The 15,274-nt window shown below is 40.8% G+C and overlaps 1 protein-coding gene across 7 annotated transcripts in view; it reads right to left on the reverse strand.

Annotated features, from left to right (window-relative positions):
* UTRN (utrophin) overlaps positions 1 to 15,274 on the reverse strand; it is a 1,071,426-nt gene that overhangs the window by 782,420 nt on the left and 273,732 nt on the right. For all 7 annotated transcript variants that reach the window (XM_073627744.1, XM_073627752.1, XM_073627745.1 and 4 more), the window contains 5 exons: positions 11,154 to 11,261; positions 10,438 to 10,617; positions 7,030 to 7,199; positions 6,226 to 6,349; positions 4,196 to 4,283 (listed from right to left, as the gene is read on the reverse strand). In XM_073627744.1, the coding sequence (XP_073483845.1) occupies positions 4,196 to 4,283; positions 6,226 to 6,349; positions 7,030 to 7,199; positions 10,438 to 10,617; positions 11,154 to 11,261 (670 nt within the window). The remainder of the gene's footprint in view (positions 1 to 4,195; positions 4,284 to 6,225; positions 6,350 to 7,029; positions 7,200 to 10,437; positions 10,618 to 11,153; positions 11,262 to 15,274) is intronic.

The following is a 15,274-nucleotide window of genomic DNA, read 5'->3' on the forward strand; positions in this document are numbered from 1 at the left end:
AACATTTGTATCGTGTTTTTTCTGTATTTTTGGTTGATATTCTGTCACTATCATTTAAAATATACCTATGATAAAAATTATAGACCCTTCATTTCTTTGTAGGTGGGCAAACTTACAAAATCTGCAGGGGATCAAATAATTATTTTCCCCAGTGTAAAGATATAGCTGAAAGTTGATAGAGCTTTGTTTTCAAGGTAGTGTTTTGTCACCTATCATCCAGGACAAACATGGCAAAGTCTAAATGACAATGCCGTGTATTAAAGTGTCATTAAAAACTATTCATACTCAGTCATTGCAGTTGGGGGGTTTGCATAGCAGTGTTGGCAGCTCTGCACATGCTCAGTTTGTAGTGTGTTTCTATGCTGAGCATTTCCTCCCCATCACATCTGAGCAGCCCATGTGACTATAGAGTCTCACATGTGGGCGTATACACAATGATAAATGACAGTCCACTCCCTCCCTCCTCCTTCATATCCACTAACCAGCTAAATGCAATGGAGGTGGGATATTACATCCTGATTGATGGAGGCTTCACCTCCCTGTTATTCTAAGACATAGGTTAGAGGGGCGTGACACAGCCTGTGACTGGCAGAAATCCACCCACACCATGTTACTGTATGGCCAAAAAATAATAAAGATTTGATATCAAATATATACTTGTATAACAATTTAAAACAGTTTATTGATATTAATTTTTTTTACTATGTATACTAAAGGCTGTTTATTTTTTTTACTTTGAACATGTGACCAGCAGCAAAAGACTAAAAGCTCCTTCTTCCACTGTTTTCCTACAGACATGCCGGGAAAGAGCTGGGTCATGTGACAGCTGTATATCAATTAGGAAAAAAAGGTACTTTGTTTTTATTTTTTATTAACCCCCTTGGAGCCAGCACTTCCCGACCCTTTAAAGGGTTTAGGATGCCAGGAGGCAGGGCTTATGATCATGTGACTGCTGTGATTGGCTATCACAGCAGCCAAATGATCGAAAAGCTCTCCGTTAGCCACTGGTAACTGTGTCGAGAGCACGCTGGGCGCACGCTCTCAGCACAGTTGTAGTTACACTAATTCACACATATATGCTGCCAAGGGGTTAAAATAATTACAGTGTCATCATTCGCTTATCAGGGGTAGCTTTAAATCTCATTGTGCAAAGTTTGAGCTAGCATATATCTAATCAAAATAATTTTCATGTTCAACATGAATCTGAATCTCAACACTAGTAGAGATGCAACATAATCTAAAATGCACTTAGCTCTCTTTTAAGTTGCATGGTTTCCAAATAAATTTAAATTTTTTATCCATCTCAACAAGATCCATTGTCAGACTTCTGGTCTGATAATCCTCTCGCAGTACAAGAGGTTATAAAATTTGACCGGATAAAAAAGACTATATGCCCCGTACACAGGGTCGGATTTTCCGACAGAAAATGTTTGATGGGAGCTTGTTGTCGGAAATTCCGACCGTGTGTAGGCTCCATCAGACATTCTCCATCGGAATTTCCGTCGCACAAAATTTGAGATCTGGATCTAAAATTTTCCGACAACAAAATCCTTTCTCGTAAATTCCGTTTGTGTGTACACAATTTCCGATGCACAAAGTTCCACGCATGCTCGGAATCAAGCAGAAGAGCCGCACTGGCTATTGAACTTCATTTTTCTCGGCTCGTCGTATGTGTTGTATGTCACCGCGTTCTTGATGTTCGGAATTTCCGACAAGATTTGTGTGACCGTGTGTATGTAAGACAAGTTTGAGCCAACATCCGTCGGAAAAAAAACACGGATTTTGTTGTCGGAATGTGCGATAGTGTGTACAGGGCATTAGTGAACAATGAACAGAACAGAAGCATGGATGGCTTATAATTTGTTTACTTGTTTAAAAGATGTAGTAAAAGGCTTTGTTGCAGATAATTATTAAGGCCACAACACATATTGCATGGCAACTCAAAGTAAGACGTTAACACACTTGTACTGGCAACATGAGATGGCAATTAATTGAATTTGCCTATAGCAAAGCAAGGAAGGCAGAGAGGTGTTAGTTCAGGGAGGGATGAGTTGACAAAACAAATAAGACAGGAAATGAAATGATAAGTGCAAGGTTAGCAGTCATACAGACCCATCACAACAATATTTGAACAGCTGTAGAAACTAAACATTAGTCAGCCGGCTGCTGAAATAATCGTAACTATTATACTTTAGCAAGAGCAGTGAAACTGACTCAATGCTCATCGCACAATGTTCATATAAAATATACCTGAAAAGGGGGATACCTTCTGTGCATATATCTTATGGAAACCTACAATTACCAGAACTTCAAAGTTGATTAAGGCTGCATTCACACTTGTGTAGCGCAATTTTGTTTGAGCGTTTTGCACGCGATTTTGCGAGTTGCATTGGGTCATCCCATGAATGGACTGCCGAAAAAAGCTTCTGCTCGTTTTCAGGTGACAAGCTTCTTGCGGTCTTTAAAAGCAAGGTTTGCCGCCATTGCAGCAAGATTCTGTCCTGCGACAATCGCGGCTGAACCGTATTGTGCTTCAGTTGTCATTAAGGGACAATGGCACCCAAACACGCGTTGTGCAGGAATTGCAGGCAGAATCACAGTGATTCTGCACTTGATTCCAAATCGCAAGGTGTGAATGGAGCTCAAAAAAGGCTGTTTGCTGTATTTTCTTTAAACTGACATGTAGAAGTAATGTGGAATCACCTAATCTGACTTTTACAATTAAAGCTGAAGATTAGGTAGGGTAATGTTTACATAGATACATTGGTTTAGATTGGACTAATGCAAGTATGCAAGTGCCACACCTATGGGATCCCTGTGGAAGCTGGAAATCACTGTATTAGGCACCAGTAATTGCTCTGACTTTTGGGTCATGCTGAGCAGCTGCCCTGCTGCTTACTGAACACAGGAGGTTGCTGCACGGGCACCGTTCAGAGGACACTTTGCATTTTCTGAATAGATGTCAAGTGTTCTTTTACTGGACAAATCGAAAATCGTGACATCACCTACCTGCCCCTCCACCTTGTCCAATCAGAGAATGCTTTGCATTGAGAAAATGCAGTGTTCCTTGAATGGCACCCATGCCGAGCAAGCGACCTCCTGTGTTCACAATGCAGCCGCTCGGCACATGACCTGGAAGCTAGTGGATGTGAAACTATGTAAAAATTGCAGTACTTTAACTTCAGCTTTAAGGTCCTTAACAGAAGTGTACATTTCTTATCTGTTTGTTTGAACAAAAAAAGGACACTGTTAAATCAAGAATTTAGTAACTGGGTTTATATCTATACATTTCATAACACTCTTACTTGGTAGCCATGGACTTTCCTTGTGTAACATATAGATACAACATAAATACTGCATTTTGTAAGAACAGTCTTTTATTTTTATTGATTAAAAAGTCACAGTATAAAACTGGTGTATTGAACGCTGGAGGATCTGATGGGAGCATGTATGACATATGATTTATACTTTTTTCATCTTCTATACCTGGCATAAGTTAGAAGTCCTTTTTGACCCATAAGGAATTTTTAATAAGGTACTGAGATTTGTGATTATCCATACAGCTTTAACAGAGAAGCTTCTGGTCCCTAAAATTTATGGTGACGTTTATTTATGAGACTTTTTGTTAACTTAGAAACTGTGGGATTTATCAAGATATGCTTCTATGGGAGAAAAATTTCACCTGATGTGCTCTCCAGCAGATTGCATTCTACTTTTCGTTTGGGGGATCAACTGTGGGTTACATCGCATTGATTTGATTCACATGTACTCCTGAGGATCATCGAAGTGTGTCAAGTTTACATGTGGATTGTTTTGGATCTATACATTTTATGAAACAGACACCAGTTCAGTTTTATACTATGACATTTTAATCAATATAAATAAAAGACTGTTTTTATAAAAGGTTGTATTTATGTTGTATGTACAGTACTGTCCCACAAAAAAGTCCATGGCTACAAAGCAAGAGTCTTATGATATATACTGATATACAGGGACGTGGACATATAGCTCACACAATCTAGGTTTCAAACACCTTTATAGGTCTATATCTACTTTCATTTTTTCGCTTGGGTTGTTTTTTTATTTGAAAAACTGGGTACAACTACTAAATAATATATGTCATTGTTTATGCAGAACGTGTCCACATTTACAAATATTGGTAAAGATTAAAACTATATCTATGTCTTCTCCATACCTTGCTTACACAGTTCCATTAGGTACTGTCCATGTGCAGCAGCCTCTCCAAACTTGGGGGTTCTTTCTGCTCTTTCTTTCTCTAAAACCTACAAAAGAGTAAAGAATAGCAAATGAAAAACAATATCAGTCAAGAATTTTTGCTACAGTGCATTGTATTATAAGAACTAAATACAAACATAAATTCATATTAAAAAAAAAAAACAACTGCAACAATAACCACACATCAGCAGTTCAGTGAGTAAAATAAGTACCGGTATTTGATTCCCAAGCAAAACATGACTTAGTACTTGGTGGAGAAACCCTTGTTGGCAAGCACAGAGGTAAGACATTTCTTGTAGTTGGTTACCAGGTTTGCACACATCTCAGAAGGGATTTTGGTCCACTCTTCTTTACAGATCGTCTCTAAATCCTTAAGGTTTCTTGGCTGTCGCTTGGCAACTCAAAGTTTCAGCTCCCTCCATAAATTTTCTATAGGATTAAGGTCTAGAGACTGTCTAGGCCACTCCATGACCTTAATGTGCTTCTTCTTGGGCCATTCCTTTGTTGCCTTGGCGGTATGTTTTGGGTCATTGCCATGCTGGAAGACCCATCCACGACCCATCTTTAGTCTTCTAGCTGAGGGAAGAAGGTTCTCATCCAAGAATTTACAATACATGGCCCCGTCCATTGGCCCCTCAATGCCGCAAAGTCAACCTGTACCTTTAGCAGAGAAACAGTCCCGAAGCAGGATGTTTCCACTTCCATGCTTGACTGTGGGGATGATGTGCTAAGGGTCATAGTCTGCATTTTTCTTCCTCCAAACACGGCGAGTTGAGTTAATGCCAAAGAGCTCAATTTTGGTCTCATATGACCACAGCACTTTCTCACAATCCTTCTCTGAATCATTTAGATGTTCATTGGCAAACTTCAGAAAGGCCTGTCTGTGCATGTGCCTTCTTGAGGAGGGGGATCTTGCGGGCGCTGCAGGTGACTGTGGTCCCTACTGCCTTGAGATCACTCACAAGCTCCTCCCGTGTAGTTCTGGGCTGATTCATCACTTTTTCCATGATCATCCTTACCTCATGAGGCGAAATATTGCATGGAGCTCCAGACTGAGGGCAATTGATGGTTATTTTGTATTTCTTCCATTTGCAAATAATAGTTCCAACAGATGTCTTCTTCTCACCATGCTTCTTGTTTATGGTCTTGTAGCCCTTTCCAGCCCTGTGCAGGTCTACAATCTTGTCCCTGATGTCCTTTGAAAGCTCTTTGGTCTTGCACATGATAGTAGATTTGAATGGAAGAAAGAGATTCTGTGGAGAGGTGTCTTTTATGCACATAACGAACTGTCGTTAGGAGCACCTTCTTAAATTGACAGGGCTAATCTGTGTACCACAACAGCACATACTGTAGCCAGTTTGTGGGAGCCAGAATTATTGCTGGTTGGTAGGAGGAAAAAGCAAGAAATGGCATTTGATGATAACAGATTCTTAATTTCTTTGTAAGTGGGCAAACTTACAAAATCTGCAGGGGATCAAATAATTATTTTCCCCACTGTATGCCATGACAGCTTTCTACAATTACATAACAGTTGGACCTTCTGACCACCATTCTATGCCTATAAGTAACCATAGTGCTTTTGTATAAGCCCTAAAAGGCTCAAATTATTACTAACTGGTGCTAAGTGCACCTTTTCTAGGAGACTGCTAGATTCAGTTTCACTAAGATCAAAACAAACAGAATTGCTTAAAGTTAGGTTTATGTTCTATTGTGTGTAAACAATAATATATATATATAAATATACTAAACACATACAAGCAAACATGTGTCAAGGCACTCACTGGACTTGGCAACAGGAGAAATGCAGTATGACAAGTAGTGAATGTTTTTATTACAATCCTTTGATAAAATGGGCAGCCAATAACCACTGAGATCTAAGAACATGGTTATTATTGCAAGGATAGATAAATCACAGATCATACCTCCAACCGCTACAGAATGTAACAGAACCCCTATTCATAGTCACTTCCTTCCCGCTTCTCCTTTTACCTTTAGTGTGCCTTTTATGTCTGATGTGTCTCTAATCTTTCTGTAGTTACTGATCTCTGCGGCCAGAATGACAGCCCTGGATTTAATCATCCAGTTCAACAGCTCAGCAGATTCCTCATCAAACCTGAGGAAAGAGGAAAAAAAAAGACATGAGGAGACGGAGGTCATTTATGTGTGATTTTATTAAATTCAATAATGTCTACCTTGGAAAAAACTTTGCTAAGAATCTTCAAACAGCTGTCCACAATGTAGGTGTCCATAAAAATATGCTTCTGATAATTTCTTTTTAAAATTAGGTTAAGGAAGTTTGTGATAAAATACATTTAAGAGCACCCCAAAGTGCTTATAAGCCAAACAAACACGCAGAGGCAAGGTTTAGCAATGGGCTGTCTAGACCTGGATTCAGCGATAAGAGCATCTCAAGCCTAGGGTGGTGACATAATAGCAATAAAGCCTAGAAACCATTTAAACAGCTCTTCCTTAAAAGATTGCAGTCTGATCACTGGGGGAGAGGAGACTGAGGAAATTCTTCCTCCTGTCTGCAGTAGATTGATGAAATAATTTCAGTCTAGGCAAAGTAATTTGGCTGGAGTTCTAGTACAGCTTTTAAATTAACAGATACAAATTTTGGGGAAAATTATACGGAAGTTTATTGTGGCTCTGGGAATGCACTTTTACAAATTTTATAGTTACTTTATGGTAAAACTATAAAAGGAAAAAAATAAAAATATAAACAAAAAAAGTTTAATAGCAAATGCAATTTGTCCTTTTTATTCTATATAATAACTTATAGAGAAAACTCACATTTTCTTTTCCTCAGCATCCAGGCTCATTTGGCGCTTCCTTGGTGGTGGTGGAGGAGGGAGCTCTTGTTTTATTAGATGGATACTACTGTGTTCTGTTACAGTCACTGTCTCAGTAATAACTTTTCGGGAGACTTGCTTCACTCCAAAATTGGTTACTGACTCAGTCACCTAAACACAAAAGGCAAATGAACACAGCGTTTTTTACTATAAAAACTATTATCAGATACAAAGATAACCCCCATAAGTCATCTAAACATGTTTTCTGAACAAAATCATCATTATCCAATACCAGGAAGCTAAAATGCTAGAAAAGTCATAAAATTTAACTATGCCGCAGTAATAAAACAATGATAAAAAAATAAACCCTATGTACCCCAAAACCCTTTGGTTAAAGATGTATTTGACTGAAAAAAGCAACTAAACTTGTTACTTGTATGCAGGGCCATCTTTAATGTTGATTGGACCCTGGACAAACATTTTTTTGGACCCCCCTCCCCCCGCTCTGAGACATAGAGTAATTAGCAGCTAGACTCATAATTAATGAGTTTACTGCAGGAGATCAGGTAGCGATTGTGATTGGTTACTAGAGGTTACAGCACATCATTACTGTTCATTGCTTGGTTTCTAGAGGTTACTGCACAACATTACCGCTCACTGATTGGTTGCTAGAGGCTATTGCACATCCTTACCACTCACTGATTGGTTGCTGGAGGTTACTGCACTTCATTACTTCTCATTGATTGGTTTCTAGAGATTACTGCAAATCATTATTGCTCACTGATTGGTTGCTAGAGGTTACTGTTTATCATTACCTTTGCATCAATTTGTGGGTGTGGGTAAACTGCACTAACATTGAAGGATGCCCTATGTACAGAGTGCAGGGTTGAGGGGGACACTACAAAGAGAGTGTATAGTTGAAAGGTGCGCTACATACAGAGTGCATGGATGAGGGGTGTGCTATGTACAGAGTGCAGGGGTGCGCTATGTATAGAGTGCAGGTTTGAGGGGTGTGCTACATGCAGAGTGCAGAGTTGAGGGGAGCGCCAGACGCAGAGTGCAGGGGTGCGCCAGACGCCATTACCGATTCCAGTACACAGTTTTCCTCTCACACTTCAAGCATAAAGCAAAAAAGTCTTAAATCTATAGGTTTATTTTCTCTTTATCAAAGCCAATCCAGTGCAGCTATATTCCACCATTACCAATTTCACACAATGTACATATAGGCATGTCAGAAAAAGAAAGAAAAACAGTTCCCGTTGCAATACTCACCTTGTACCCCATAGAAGCCCTGCTTCATCACCAGTGACACTCAATCAACTTCTTGTGAGATCAGGCTGTCATGGACACACCCCAGGGGGGTACAACATGTCTGCCTAGGCATACAGTAAAATACTGCAGAGAGAAGCGCTGACATCAGCACGTCAGTGCCACTTTTTAAAGTACTGATGACCACCTGCCACCACAATAAAGAAGGGGACTCAAGGGTATCACATGACTGGCCAGAGAAGAACTTTATTAAAAGGTATGTAAAAAAGAGAATTAAGAAAAAGAATTAAGTGTAAAAGGGGGGTGTGGAGAGGCGGGGCCCGGGCTGGTGCTAGCACTAGGCAAACTAGGCAGCCGCCTAGGGTGCACTGCTGCCTAGGGCGCCCGGCTGCTGGCATTCCTACTCTCCTCTCTCTGCAGCAAGCAACTAAGTCTCAGCATCAGCAGGCAGCCGCCGCTCCATTCGCGCATAGTGTCAAAGGCGTAGCAGCGGTGGAGGACTGTGTCTGTGTCCCGACTCCCGAATGAATGGAAGCAAACATCCCCTGCTGTGCCGCTGCGCGCCTCTGACCTGTGATTGCTGCCCATGATGTGACGCAGCCAGCACTGCCTCTCTGCCCATACGTGATTCCTAATCCGGTGTCCCCTGGCCCCGCCCCCCCGTCATAGAGGCCCCTCTCCCTCCTGGCCTGTCCTGAACAAGCAGTGTCACTCAAGTGCTATAGCGCCTGGCGGTGGCGCTGCGGGCTAGATGACAGGTGGAGCGTGCCTGGAGGAGGCACCGAGTGAGGCAGAATTTAAAATTGTTCCTCGCACACGCTTGGCAGGGTCGCGTTGTTGGATGGATGCAGAGCAGTCTGCAAAGCCCCAGACCTGGTGAGCAAAATATTGTCACTGTCTGAGATTACATTATCGCAGATTCGCATGTACATGTATTTGGTGTATAAAGACTGTTCTGGCCATGTATCAAGGGGCCGGGTCCCCCCCCCCCGTAGGCTGCATTGATGGGCACCGGTGAGGCTGCATTGATGGGCACTTGTAAGCTGCATTGATGGATGCAGATGAGGCTGCATGGATGTGCACTGGGAGGCTGCATTGACGGGTGCTGGTGAGGCTGAATTTGATGGGCACTGGTAGGCTGCATTGATGGGCACTGGTAGGCTGCATTGATGGGTGCTGGTGAGTCTGCATTGATGGGTGCTGGTGAGGCTGCATTGATGGGCTCTGGTGAGGCTGCATTTGATGGGCGCTTCATTAAAAAGTTGGGGTATACATGGGCAGGGCAAAGGGTGTGGGGTCAGGGGTGGAACCAGGGGAGGGGGGATGACAAAATGGGTTTTCGCCTAGGGTGTCAAAAATCCTTGCACCAGCCCTGGGAGGGGGGTTATTTGTAACTGGAAATCTGCCTTCTTTTTTGACTGTTTCATATCGTAGATAGGTCAATTATATAAATAATCTTGCCAGGGCTGGCAGGTTTTTATCCCTTAAGTAGATGGTGAAAAAACATTTGATCAAAATGTTTTTCTGATTAGTAATTATTATATTATTTTTAAGAGAAACATTTATATATCTATGCAACACAAAAGCCATATACTGTAAGCACAATAAATACATACAGACAGGACTTCCCAAAAAGTGTATGTATACATGCGGCCTCATAGAAGTTGGTCTTTATTTATGGCGCAACATATGTGCGCTGCTGTGTTTGTACTGAGAGTGCGATCCACAGCACAGTGACTGAGCTTTAACCAAGAGCTCTGGTTCTTGTACGAACGATCGAGGAACTGGAAGGGATGCTTCCTGATCATCTGATTGCTGAGATAGCCTCTGAATGGCTATCACAGTAATCAGTCTCTGTACAGCTCATCCCTGTGTTGCTTTCTCCTCCTCTCCTTCCTAGAGAAAAAAAATGAAACTTAAAGATATAGTTCTCCTGGATACACTAAGTTGGTTGGATATGTACATTTACTAACACATGTCAAAGCTGCAAAACTGTGCTCGGGTGTTAAGATTTGTTTTACCTTCTGTCATGAAGGGGTTAAAAACTAAACACAGGCAGAGCCAAGCACAACACTTTTCGGAGCTACAACAGGTCTGGAGCTTTTGTCAAACTGCTAAAAACATCTTTTAGATGCAATACCTGATTAGTATAATCCTCCAATAAATGCACTAGTTCATCCCATTTTTGAGCAAGGTCTTCCATATCAGTCTTCAGTTTCTGCGATGCTTTGCTACTTCCAATAATTAGAACCACGTCCTGGGCCAACTCATGCAAATGGTCAAACGTTTGCTTCTTCATTCCCAATTCTTCCTTTAAGCTCTAAAATAACAATGCATTATACAGTTTTCCTCAGCATACTAGCACATTTGCAAACACATTTAAACAAAATGTTTACAAATCTCACTTGGTTATTAAAAAACCCTTACATTTATTATTCATTATTTACAATTAAAAATCACTACCCTAAGGGGGGGATGCTTGGAAAAAAATATGAATGACATGAATGTGCAGGTTTTTCTTTTTTTTTCAGTTTGAAACCATAATGCTGTTTTTTTCCTCATTATTTTAAACACGTAACTTTATTGTTTGTTTAATAACTATTTGTTACGGCTGCATTGAGCAGTACAAATGTACACAAAACAGTAATTAAAGGGGATGATGAGATACAATAACTTTTGTTTGCTTTCAATCTTTTCAGGGCCAAAGAAATTGAATGGTAATGAATGACAGGAAAGGATGCATAACATTGACACTAATCTCCTCGTTACTTGGTGAAGCCTCACTTCCCTCAAGCATGTTTCTACCCTTGCCTTTTCTACAAGAAATTCCTCACATAACAAAGATAATGTACTCACCGCCAACCTCCTCACATTCACACTCAGCTCATTCTGATCTTTGAAGTTGCTCCTCTGCACTTTACTCAGAGAATCTTCTTTTTCTTTTAGCCATATTCTGAGCAAGCACTAGATGCAGAAGAGTGTCGAAATTTAACAGAGTATTAAGAATATCAATATAAAATTGACCATAAAGTAATTCATACTTTCCCAAAACATAAACCACATACAGTATGTTCTAAATAATATTTTAAGCTGTTTTCAGAATGCAAAAACAAAAAACAAAAGAAGTTAATTTTACAATCATTGAAGTCAGTGTTTTTCAAGGTGAACCACTGATGGGACTGGAGCTATTCACTATATACGCTGCTGCTAACATCATCAGCACATGCACACTGAAGAAACGACCCACTGCTGCCGTTTTTTGCAGAGCCCGTGCTGTGACTGGTGGCTCCCGCGTGCATGTGTACGTCATTACGGCTCCGGCCAATCACAGCACCGAAACCCGCAAACCCAGAAGTAACTCTGATGAAAGCTGTCGGCTGTGACAGCGGAGTGCGGGCAGCACTGCAGGGCATCATTCCAAGGTAAGTATTTCATAATGAGCTAGCTAGCTCATTATGCCTTTGTTTTGCCGTTTTTTTTTTTCTTGTTTTTTTTTTGCCAGAGGACTACAACCTTTTGAAGCACCGCTAAAACAGCACTAAAGCGCCAGCCATTTTCACGGTACTTTAGCTGTGTTTTAGCAGCACTTTTCGGGTGCTAGCGGGGCTTTTTTTTAGGTCACATGACAACTTTTAGGGCGCTTCGGAGCGCTGCCCATTCATTTCCATGGGCAGGGGCGTTTTAGGAGCACTTTTTACAGCGTTTCAAACCTGCCCCAAAGATGCTGCTTGCAGGACTTTTTCTAACGTCCTGCAAGCGCACCGCCCGAGTGTGAAAGCACTCATGCAAGTGAATAGGAGGCAGTTTTCAGATGCTTTTCAGACGCTATTTCTAGTGCTATTTCTAGTGCTAAAGCGCTGCCTCAGTGTGAAAGGGGTCTCAGGCTCCGTTCACACTTGTGTTACTTTGGACACAAAGTTGCACGACAAGTCTCAGCCCATTGATTTAAATAAAACCCGTTGTAATCTATGCAACTTAAAGTTGCAGCAACTTAGAAAAGGTTCCGTCACCACTTTGATGTGACTTGAGTGGCAAAAAGGGTAAAAGTCGCATCAAAGTTGCACTTGAAATTGCACGACTTTGCAGTTGCACACGTGAAAACAGAGCCTTAAGCTTTGAAAAGAAAAACTGGAAGCGGATTGGTTTCTATGCTGAGCTACACCCGGTTTTACACTCTCCAGTTTTGATTGCACTTAAATAAAATCATATTTATAGGAAACTATTGGTAGCCCCATAAGACAAATTAGAGCAAATGTGGCTTTTCTAAATTCCTAAAATGAATGAGAATTACTGGAACACAACCAGACTAACTGTATATGTGAAGGAAAAGTCAAATTTATTCAATTAGGTAAATCACTTAGACTACTTTCACGCTGAGGCAGTTTTCAGCGTTTTAGTGCTAGAAATATCCTCTAAAAAGTGCCTGAAAACTGCCTCACATGCTTTCACACTCGGGCGGTGCGCTTGCGGGACGTTAGGAAAATTCCAGCAAGCAGCATCTTTGGGGCGGCTTGGGAGCGCTATAATTAGCGCTCCAAAATGCCCCTGCTCATTGAAATTCCAAAGCGCCTTAAAAGCGCTGCTAAAACGACCGATGCTTTAGCGCTGTTTTAGCACGCTGCAGTGTGAAAGGGGTCTCACAGCCAGAATCTGTACTACAACATGCAGTACTAAGGTTTTCCATAACTGTGTGGAAGTTTTTCAAAAACTAGGCAACTTAATGCAAGATGTCAGCATATTATTATGTGAACAATTGATATGCACATATGGATTTATTTGTGCCAAATTAATTCACCAGTTTCAGCATTAATTCCTAGAGTGGTCCTAGGCTGGCAGAAAGGAATCAGCGCCAGCAGTATCTGCCATTATGTATTTTGCAACTTGTCCAAGGAACAGATTTTGAAAATGCATGGTCAATTACCCCTCATTACTTCTCAATTAACCAAGGGAATGATTGGTCTTGTTGCAGAGAGAGTTTCCAGTAATTTGAAAAACTTCTGTATATAATACCAAATACTTCTAAGAATTCTTTTTTTTCTTTTTTTTTTTTAGATAACAAACACGTCATACATACAGTCAGGTCCATAAATATTGGGACATTGACACAATTCTAATCTTTTTGGCTCTATACACCACCACAATGGATTTGAAATGAAACGAACAAGATGTACTTTAACTGCAGACTTTCAGCTTTAATTTGAGGGTATTTACATCAAAATCAGGTGTAGGAATTACAACAGTTTGTATATGTGCCTCCCACTTTTTAAGGGACCAAAAGTAATAGGACAATTGGCTGCTCAGCTGTTCCATGGACAGGTGTGTGTTATTCCCTCATTATCCCATTTACAAGGAGCAGATAAAAGGTCCAGAGTTCATTTCAAGTGTGCTATTTGCATTTGGAATCTGTTGCTGTCAACTCTCAATATGAGATCCAAAGAGCTGTCACTATCAGCCATCATTAGGCTGAAAAAACAAAACAAACCCATCAAAGAGATAGCAAAAACATTAGGTGTGGCCAAATCAACTGTTTGGAACATCCTTAAAAAGAAAGAACGCATCGGTGAGCTCAGCAACACCAAAAGACCCAGAAGACCACGGAAAACAACTGTGGTGGATGATCGAAGAATTCTTTCCCTGGTGAAGAATACACCCTTCACAACAGTTGGCCAGATCAAGAACACTCTCCAGGAGGTAGGTGTATGTGTGTCAAAGTCAACAATCAAGAGAAGACTTCACCAGAGTGAATACAGAGGATTCACCACAAGATGTAAACCATTGGTGAGCCTCAAAAACAGGAAGGCCAGATTACAGTTTGCCAAACAACATCTAAAAGAGCCTTCACAGTTCTGGAACAACATCCTATGGACAGATGAGACGAAGATGGGAAGAGAAGAGTATGGAGAGGGAAAGGAACTGCTCATGATCCAAAGCATACCACCTCATCAGTGAAGCATGGTGGTGGTAGTGTCATGGCGTGGGCATGTATGGCTGCCAATGGAACTGGTTCTCTTATATTTATTGATGATGTGACTGCTGACAAAAGCAGCAGGATGAATTCTGAAGTGTTTCAAGCAATATTATCTGCTCATATTCAGAAAAATGCTTCAGAACTCATTGGACGGCGCTTCACAGAGCAGATGGACAATGACCCGATGCATACTGCGAAAGCAACTAAAGAGTTTTTTAAGGGAAAGAAGTGGAATGTTATGCAATGACCAAGTCAATCACCTGACCTGAATCTAATTGAGCATGCATTTCACTTGCTGAAGACAAAACTGAAGGGAAAATGCCCCAAGAACAAGCAAAAACTGAAGACAGTTGTAGTAGAGGCCTGGCAGAGCATCACTAGGAATGAAACCCAGCGTCTGGTGATGTCTATGCGTTCCAGACTTCAGGCTGTAATGGACTTCAAAGGATTTGCAACCAAGTATTAAAAAGTGAAAGTTTAATGGATGATTGTACATTACTGTCCCATTACTTTTGGACCCTTAAAAAGTGGGAGGCACATATACAAACTGTTGTAATTCCTACACTTGATTTGGTTGTAAATACCCTCAAATTAAAGCTGAAAGTCTGCAGTTAACGTACATCTTGTTTGTTTCATTTCAAATACATTGTGGTGGTGTATAGAGCCAAAAAGATTAGAATTGTGTTGATGTCCCAATATTTATGGACCTGACTGTATACTATAGAATGCATTAAGGTGAAAAACCCTTTTTTTTTACTACTCCTTTAAGTTCCTTGAAGTCTTACCCTCCCTCAAGCACTGTGTCATGTCTTTGAATCCACATTGTTGAATACATCTGTGCAGAACAGATTCAAAAACTTTCACTAAAGTGGAGACAAATATGGACAAAAGTACTAGGGTAGAAAGCGCATTTAAAATATTGCAGCTTCTAACTTTTTTTTTTATGTGAATAAAAACAATGGTTCCTTTTTTTAATACCAGGAAGCTACTAAATTGTACTGACTGTCTC

The sequence above is a fragment of the Aquarana catesbeiana genome, linkage group LG04, assembly GCF_042186555.1.
Source record: "Aquarana catesbeiana isolate 2022-GZ linkage group LG04, ASM4218655v1, whole genome shotgun sequence".
Taxonomy (NCBI): Eukaryota; Metazoa; Chordata; class Amphibia; order Anura; family Ranidae; genus Aquarana; species Aquarana catesbeiana.